Here is a 9589-nt window from a genome sequence, read left to right on the forward strand (position 1 = left end):
GAAATTGACAATAAAGCAGACTTTGAAGAAAGACATTTATATACACAGACACAAACACATACAGTAGGTCCTGTACAAAATATAATTAAATTAGATAATAAAAGTACAAAGCTTCTCCACATACTTATTGACATCAGAAGACAGAAACAATGGCAAGCTGTCTTGGCAAAATAATAAAATAAAGCTATTTCCAAAATACTCCAGACCTACACAGATGAAGCATGACAAAACTTCTTTACGGAAAGGGGCCTATATCATGGGATTCAGCAGAATTTAAGCAACTCGTAGACATAAGGTTTCTGCCATGTGTAATTTGCGAGTTATGTGCGAGTTATGGGCCAGACCTCGTTGATTAAAGTGCCACCTAGAGGTCCACATGTGTAATTTTTGGTATGCAAGGGTTTTGATGCATTTGTACATCTAACCTATGCCTTTGAAGTTGTTCACTTTAGTGTATGAGGTCAATCCCAAAATTTTTTTTGGGTGCAATAGGCCACACCAATTTTAACTAGTGGGTACACCATTGTAGGCCTGGCCTCAGAAGTGTCCCTAGATGTTGCCCTCCAAATTTCATAAAAATCGGATAAGCCTTTCATGAGATATAAACATTTTGCATCTGTAGCACTCCTAAAGGCCAATATTTGCCAGATATGTTTGCAAGCCTCAAAGTGCCATGCCAAACTATAATCTAAAGTTTTGCATTTATTTTTGGCCAAGATATGCAAAGGTTTTTGTAGTTAGTTACACAAATTTGTTTATACGTAATGTACCTTTTTTAACTGATTTAAATTCTTTTCATGAAATTTTTGTCAGGTTGGTCTGGAGATGCTATGTGCCAAGTTTCTTGAGAGAAGTTTGAAAAACTAAATTTACAATAAGCTTTTAGGCTGTAGCAACACTTATTTACAGAAATTAAAAAAAAAAAAAAATTCACTGGTACTGGGAACTGCATTGCCTTGCATACGTGGGTTCCCAGCCCCCTCAGGCTTGGACCCCCAATAACAAAGTAAAACAGTTGTTAACTAAATAAGCATCTATATATGACAAAACAATAGCACATTGTATATGTCTCTCCACAGTGCATGGCTTCTTAGGAGCCCTCCAGAAAGCTCAAGTATTTTCCCCATTTTCAATGTAAACATCTAGTAAACCGTTAGACATTTTTTCAAATGCTGCCCCCTAGCCATCTCACAACCCCATTCTTGGATTTACGGCTCCCTTTCATTTCTCTAGCCTCTTAAAAGAATCTGTCTCGCTATCATTAAAGTAGTTTGGACCCAGCTCATGTGCTTATCCATCCCGCTTAGGATTGATCCATCTCCTAGAACAAATAATCTTGGGCTAAACGGAACCTGCAATCTGACATAGGTTATCATGTATTAAAAATGTGTTAAAAACAATGTATTTATGTGTATGTATACTGCATGCAGGTTAGGAAACTATGCATTCAATTTCTCACTCTTTTGGCGTTTTTCCACGGCTGGTAACGGCTCGGCTCGGCTCGGCCCATTCTTCGTCCGTTTTCCATTGCAGATTGAGTAAAGCCTCAGCGTGGCTGGTCACCATAGCAACGCGTGATGACGTAATTTTCAGCGCGACTCACAACAGCACGTCGCATACTCGCCGCGGCCACAACAAATGTTTTGTTTCAAAAGAAGCTGAAGGAAGAAACAAAAATCACTGCTAAAAAAACGGGAGTTTGGGAATTCTGACGGAGTTCAGACGTCGACATGACGGTTGTTCGCCGACACAAAAGGGTAAGTTAAGTTTCCTGGTAACGTTAGCTAACATTTGCATGTGTTCAGCGTCGCAGTCAGTATTTACTATACGCTATATAAAGTACATGAACTTTAGCAACCATGATTACACACCAACATGTGTGCTGTGTACTGTTTGTGTTCCAGAGCATTCACGCTTTGTAAAATCGCCGCCGCAGACCGTCTGGTGGGCGATGTCCGACCGGTGAGATCTCTGGTTCTGGTTCTGACCTACTGGGCTTCGTATAATCTTTATGAGAGTCACGGAGAGGCTTATGACAACGACTGGGATGCATCTGGGCCAGCAGAGCCGGGGGGGACACTGTCACAGGGTGCAGAGGAAGAAGACCGGGAAGTTTGGGAGGGTTTGATGCGCTACTTGAAAAGCTAAATAAAACTTTGTTATATATATTGTCTTGTTTTTTAAAGTAACAGTGTGCAATATTGGAAACGACATGAAGCCGCTAGTAGCCCGAACAGTTGAAAAGTGAGAATAGTGCAGAGAGTGGATAATCTGTCGGTGTCCGGCTAGATTTGTTTTAAATGTCCCATTTGTTCTGGAAACACACTCCGCACTCTTGTTTGCTAACAACACGGTCATAAGTGACGATTCTCTCCGACCAACCAGCAGTCTGCAGGTTTGCACGTCACCTTTTGGTATTGCCTCGGCTCGCTTGGAACCTCGACTGAGGTAGTACTAAAAAAAGTACCTGCTAGCAGGTCCCAGGGACTTTTTTTCGTAATGGAAAACCAAAAAAGGCGAGTAGAGCCGAGGCGAGTCAAGTAGATACCACGCAGTGGAAAACCTTTTGTCTCTGTGAAGAAGTCAAGACCGGCCCTATTGTCTCTCACCTTCCCTATCTGTTCCTCTGACTCTAAAGAATTTATTAGGTCATACCTATCATTTAGCATACATGAGGCAGCTCATTGTTCCCACAGGAAAGGTAATTGCTATCCCAGCCTTTAGGAGCCGCCCCTGCTGGATTGATTGCCAGAATTGATTGAAATAAAGAATGTGTATTCAGGTAGTTTGAAAACAAGTGACACCAACTTGGTAGAATCCAGTGGGTGGGTTTGACCGCAAGACACATGGATTGAGAAATAACACCTTTCTTTTGATGACATTTAACCAACAAGAAGAGTTTTCACTTGAGAACCGCCCTCTACTCTAGGGAATAAATGTTGTCATTTTGAAATATTAAGGACTGATCTCATGTGACTCCATCAGGGAGAAGTATGGATCAAGTTTGTTGCAAGCTGCAGTGTTACGTTTTATGTCTTATTGTCTTTGTCATATCATTTTCATCATGCTATTTCCTTAAACTTTTTGTTAATTCTCCATTGGAACTCTAGCCTCTCTCCTTCCTCATCAAATCAAAGAACACATGTTAGTTTTTAGTATCCCAGTCCAAAATTCCTGGACCTTATCACAGGACCATAGGACATGAAGTTATTGGTCATCCTCTGTCTTACATTTAAAACAATTTGGTGTGTCTTTCAAACCAAGTCAATCTGTAAGGAGTCCGAGAGAAGCAATGCATAATCCTGAACTGGATGAGTTGTACCCTCACATTGCAAATTCTGTCCTCATCCACCAGTGTAATATTTACATCCTTTTCCCATGTCTTCTTGAGGACTGAACAGGCTCCATCCTACAAATTCTGTCATTGGTCTTCTCAGTCTGTGTCTCTTAACACTTACCTGTCAGTGCGCAGATGTTTCTCAGGCTGTAACAACAGACAATTTCCTTAAAAGTTTTCCTCATCTCCTGACTCCTGAAAGCATAGATGAGTGGGTCAATCACAGAGTTGCACATGATGAGGATAAGGTACATGTTGAAGTGGGACATGAAGCACACGCAGTAGAGGTTGCGTGGACATGAAATCATAAGGATCAGGTGGAGGAAGAAGGGGGCCCAGCAGACGATGAAGATACCCAGCAGGATGGTGAGCGTGATGGCCCCCTTCATGCTTGCCCGCTGGTGGATGGAGTTGTAGCCGGGCAGGGCAGCAATGCGCTTCACGTGTGAACGTGCCAGCATGAACATATGGCTGTAGAGGGATGCCATGATGAGCAGCATTGCAAAGAACATGGAGACCAGGCAGATGATGACAGGGGTGGTGTCTGAGTAGACGATGAAGACGATCCCGCAGCCCGTGCAGAAGGTCCAGATTCCCCCGATAATGTAGCCGGCTCTCTTCACTGTCATGATGTTGTGGTATCTCAGTGCATAGAAGATAGTGATGTACCTGTAGATAACATATATTGATATCTGAAATGACCTAACTAACATACTCTTTTCTAACAATGTTACCAAGCCACTGAGTGAAAAAAAAAGCAGCACACACATTTCCCAGACAATAGGGCCTTCGCCGAACATTATTTGGTGCTCAGGCCCTCATAAACAGTGATTTCAATAAGGTCTTCATCCCCAAAGTTGTCGTTTTTTTTTGGCCCTAATGATAAACATTTTCTCACAGGTTGAAAATGTACTTGTGGTGGTGGGTTCAATAATAAATTAGTCAAACAAAGGTTTACTGTATGAACTATCTGTTGAAAACAATTACTACATAACATCAACAAATAATTGTTAAATAATTGAGAAAGAAATAACTATTCACATATTAAAGAATTAGAATTAAATCTGGTTGGTTTGTCAAATATTATGGTTTAGCAGATAAAATACCTGATTTCCCGAAGCCAAAATGTTACATGTATTAACAACTTAATTGTCAAGTCAAACTGGAGTAAAGACTTTTAAATCACAAGCATCTGTTTAAAGTGGACAATTGTTAAAGTGGGCGGAACCATTGTGATCTGCCGAGTTTCTGCCAAAGTCTTTTAAAACGAGACATCGGAAGTAAAGAGGAACCGTCACTGCCCAATGTGAGGCGAGTGCAGATTTGAGTTGCGCATGCCTCATTTTTTGACAAGTAGCATACAAGAGTCTAACGAGAGACTTCTGTCATGTCAATACTGTAAAAATGGACCTACTTAACCAAGTGGGTTGACTTCTAGCTACAAGTTAGCAAACACAACAAAGGCTGTCAGTTGAAGGGCGTTTTGAGCTAACTTTAGCAATCAATCAATCAATCAATCAATCAATCAATCAATCATAGATAGCAAAAACATTTTTGAAATGACTGCTAACAGTTTAAATCTGAGCATGCGCAACTCAAACCTGCACTCGACTCACATTGGGAAGTGACAGGAACATTAGTTGAGCAACAAACAAGAGTTGAAAAGAAGAAACTGTTCAAAAAGCTGTCGTGATTGCCAACAAAAGCACGCAGAACTGATGATGTACAGCCCTTGAATGGCAGCCGGTAATTAACTGACCTCTAAATGAACTGAGACTGCTGAAAACGGCTTTTTCTGTAGTAGACGTTAGCTTAGCTGTAGCCACACAGTTGGCAGCGATGCATAGACTCTACGTCACTTAACCCTTTAATGCCTCAGAGACTTGTCTGCTTACCCTTTAATTTAAAATGTGTTTCTATTGTAAAGGTTTGTTTACTAAACAATGGGTGGAGGTAGTGTTTGGTAACATTAAAGTACATACTGCTTCAGTGTTTTGTAGAAACATGGTGAGATGAAGGGCTACTATGAGCTAATGTAAAATGCTTTGATATGTATGAGAATTAGTTTAAATAATTGCACTTTAAAATATGTTAACGGGTACCCTCCATTATTACCTGTCCACAGCGATGGCCAGCAGGCTACACATTGACGCCACAACAGAGATGCAAATCATGGAGTCAAACACATTGTCCATTTGCCGGATGAAGTGATCCTCCACCACCAGCTGTCTGTTGTTGAGGAGGTAAATGATGATGGTCTCCCAGGCGTTGGACACACTAACCAGCATGTCTGCTACAGCCAGACTGCAACAACCAGGCAAGTTGGGTTAAGATTTGATCATAAGCATAGTTCTCAAATCTGTACGTTTCTGTGTATGTGCTTTCTTCCCATGCATCCAGGGCAGGAACCCACAGAGCAACTGTCCTAGCTCTCCCCCTTGCATGAGCACACATTCGTGTCACAGTGAAAAACAAACTAGAAAATGTATTGCTTGCAGAAGATTTAGTGTAAATGCTGACAACTGAAATGCATTTCAAAGCACTGCTGAAAATGCAGAAATGGGATATGAATTGGTGAAATGGGTTCATAGAGAAGACAGCTACAGGAGTAAGTTGGAACAAAAACCCCAGCAGAACAACACAACCAGATGGAATGCAGAGATGCGTCTCCAAGTCCAGGACCCAGCTGGGACCCAAGAGTGCTCCTCAGGACCTAATCCTCCCAGCCTACCAGGTACAGGATCTCCTACCTCAACACCTCAACTTGAGAAGACACTTGAAAGTATAAGCCAGCTTTCCACCATTTAGGCAGGTGGGAGTTGGGGCTCCGGAGGGGGACTGCAGAGTACTATCCTTGACCGGTCAAATGGGGGAGATCTATAAAGTGAGATTAATCCATGAAGGTGGGGAAGGCATGGGTTTACGACTTTGGAGATGGGGAATGGGCCAATTAATCTGGGAGCAATGTTACGGGGCTCCATCGTAAAGGGAATGTCTCAGGTGGAGAGCCAAGCATGCTGATTGGGTGAGTATAGGGGTGCTATTCAGCACCTCTGGTTAGATGCTTTTTAATACATTTAGGACCCCTGGCCCTGTAGTCCCATGTCAAAGTGTCCTGGGGCAAGACACTGAACTCTGAGTTGCCCCAGTTGCTGTGCCATCAGAGTGTAAATGTGTGTGAATGTGATGAGCAGGTGGCACCTTGTACGGCAGCCTTGTTCACTGTGTGGGAATGGTGAATGGTTCCTGTACTGTTTAAAAATGATTTGAGTAGTTGTTAAGACTAGAAAAGAGCTATATCAAAAAAGCTCAGGTAGAGGCATGTGCGCAAGTGTGCAGTCTTAAAAAGCACCCTACAACAGACAGAGTGACAATTTTACCCTCTGAGGAGGGCAGACCAGTGACAACATCCAGGGATTTGTGGGACCAGGGTTGATGAGAAACTGGTATGGGATGGAGGAGACCCCTGTGTTGGGAACAAATAGAAAAGGCAGACAAAAACCCTTGTGTGATCTTCTCCATAGAAGACCACCAGAGTCAATGACGGAAGAAGGTCAGGGTGCGCTGTACCCCAGGGCAATAGGCCAGGTGAGAAGAGTGCCTCTTCTGAAGGACCTGAGAGCAGACATGATCTGGCACAAAAAGGTGGCTATCTGGACAGGTATCAGTTTATCTCACAAAGTAAATTTTCAAGCAGCCAAACCTTAATCTTATCAGACAAACCATGGTAACAGGGAGGGAGGGTTCCACTTACTTTCAACATTGATTGTTTTTAAACTCAATGGAGTATATAGCTACCCATAATTCTCCCAGACGCAGATTCAGCAAATATCTTGCTGGCTCCCAGCCTGAGGCTGTGTGGTCAAACACTCAATGCTACTGAAAATATATCAGATATGGAGCAGGCTGAGGACTGCCTATACCTCTATCCTTTTTCCAAAAGCTTGGCCCGGTCAGAGAGCAGAGAGATTACCTTGGAGCATTCAGCGGAAAAGAAGGCTGAAGTTCAAAGGCCAAGGACCGCTTGATTAAAAAAGGTTTACAGCCGCCAAGTTCACCCCAGTAGAGCTCTGGAGGGGACACCTAAAGTTATGGCCAGAGATGACACAAGCAGGAGGACTAGCTGATGGGGTAGCAGCAAAAGCAGCAGCTGATACCTGACAGAGCAGAGTGAGCCACTGAACCTGGTCATGGAGCCCCTGCAATAGCAGTGAGTTGATGCTCATTTTGGCGTAAAGCAATAGCCTGTGCCTCCACCTGTTGTCTTAGTTTCTCAGAGCCAGGTGGGTCCATGGTGACCAGCTTGTTCAGTTACAAATCTGAGAAAAAAAAAACAAGAGCACAACTCACAAGGTAAAACGTAGGAGCAAAGAGTCTTTATTCAAAGGAAGCAAAGATCCAGGCAGGCTGAAGCAAAACTCTGAAAAACACTTACTGGGTCAAAACTAGGTCAAGATATAGAGCACTAAACTAAACGCTGGAAAGCAAAGGAAAAAGCACAAAGGGGGCTTTCACGCCTACCTCATTTAGTTTGGTTGAATTGCCCTAGAGTTTGTTTCCCGCCTTGGTGCGGTTTGTTTGGGCAGGTGTGAATGCAGCAGTCACACTCAGATGCGCGCCAAAAGCGGACCAAACAAGTCACCAAGACTTCCTTAATGAGTTGGTCTCGGTATGCTTTCCATCAAACTTGGTTAGTTTGTGTTGAGAACGTGCTTTGCAATCTGTGTTGCAGCAGAACATGCAAACTATGGCAGCTTGCAATGTTTCTCTCACAGAATAACTTGCATTTTTGTGCTCAAACCAGCCACCACTAAAGTTGTGGCTAGACACCGTTAGAGAAGAGCAAAGTTGCTGATCAGTGCAGATGTAGTAAGGTTGCTTGCGTAACAATGTCTGATTATTTAAATTAAATGAGCTGGTTTGACCACGGAGATGGAAGAAATATGCTAGTCTAGCACACAGGATCTTCTTCCTGTATTTCTTTTCTTGCTCTCGTTCCAGACACATCTGACCAATAAGTGGAGTGAACATTCTTGTGTGGTTTGTGTATGATGCATTTTGGTATGGTTGGATTTTCTATGTGTGAAACAAAACAAAACCAAGGGGAAATTGCTTCAAGATTTTAAAATCATCAACTGATTTGGACCATGGCAAACAAACTATAGGTGTGAAAACGCCCTAAAATAATCTGGCAGAAGGCTATTGGAAATGACTTGTACGTGTACTATGGCGCTAATGAGGGAATGAGGAACCGCTGAGTGGGGAGGATGAGCAGGTGAAGTGGGACGTCAGGCAGAGTGGGAGTGGCAGGGTCAGAAATGGCAATAGTTAGACACAAACAAAAACAAGCAAACAAAAAAAGGATGAGCAAACATATATTCAAAAACAATGACAGCTTGATTGATTGATTGAGTTTAGTAATTTAATAAACTACTACTTTGCTAATCCTGCAGCACTGGTAAATCTAGGGGAAAATTTAAACGCATGGAAAATTCCCTCTTTTAAGATTGTTTTCAGGCTATTATAATACATTTTATACCATAGTCTGAGTGAATACTCAATTCTAAGTGAAAAAAGTGATAGGACACTTACAAAGGAGTTCTGGGGAAACTTGGTGAAAGTGCAATAAGTAAGTTACACTGCATCTCTGACCTTACTTTTGATTCACAGTGGTCACCCCACTTGCTGTTCAGATCCCTACTTTTGGCTGCACACAGCATATTATTGGTTTGTGAACATATTCATTTGGGGGATAATGACGTGGCTGGATGACTAGCTTATCTTTTTAGTAAACATACTGCAAATTATAATTACTGATTGCCAACTATACACATTGTTATTGACTTGGCGTAAGTTTTGCTTGCACATAGTTAGCTGTCTGGTTTGAAGCTATCTGAGCCAAGAGTTCAATGAGCTGTGAATACTCTAAATGTTGCACGGACCGCTTTAGGAAATCATTCCTACCACAGGCAATAAAACTGTTTAACACTTCATCACTGGGTGCTAGATAAGACTCAGACACCACAATACTACACTATGTGCAACCTGCACAATTTCTCTATTTACATTTTATCATACTATTTAAGCAGTTGCACATTTTTTGTATTCTCAACTTTTATATATTCAAATATTTGTTCTTGTATTTTATTCCTTTATTATTTCATGTATATTGTATGTATGACTATTGTATCCTAGTATTTCATTTATATTGTGTGCTATGTGACTGAGTTTGCTGCTGCAACACTGTAATTT

General features: G+C 42.0%; 1 protein-coding gene across 1 annotated transcript in view; it reads right to left on the bottom strand.

Moving 5' to 3' along the window:
- Window positions 1–2413: 2413 nt before the first annotated feature.
- Window positions 2414–9589, bottom strand: part of LOC116686435 (melanocortin receptor 5) — a 30033-nt gene continuing 22857 nt past the window's right edge. Inside the window, exons 4-5 of the mRNA XM_032511444.1 lie at window positions 5453–5641; window positions 2414–4006 (exon numbers count right to left, since the gene is read on the bottom strand). Of these exons, the coding sequence (XP_032367335.1) occupies window positions 3448–4006; window positions 5453–5641 (748 nt within the window). The 3' untranslated portion in view covers window positions 2414–3447. The remainder of the gene's footprint in view (window positions 4007–5452; window positions 5642–9589) is intronic.

This window comes from Etheostoma spectabile, unplaced genomic scaffold (genome assembly GCF_008692095.1).
Source record: "Etheostoma spectabile isolate EspeVRDwgs_2016 unplaced genomic scaffold, UIUC_Espe_1.0 scaffold376, whole genome shotgun sequence".
In the NCBI taxonomy this organism is placed as follows: domain Eukaryota; kingdom Metazoa; phylum Chordata; class Actinopteri; order Perciformes; family Percidae; genus Etheostoma; species Etheostoma spectabile.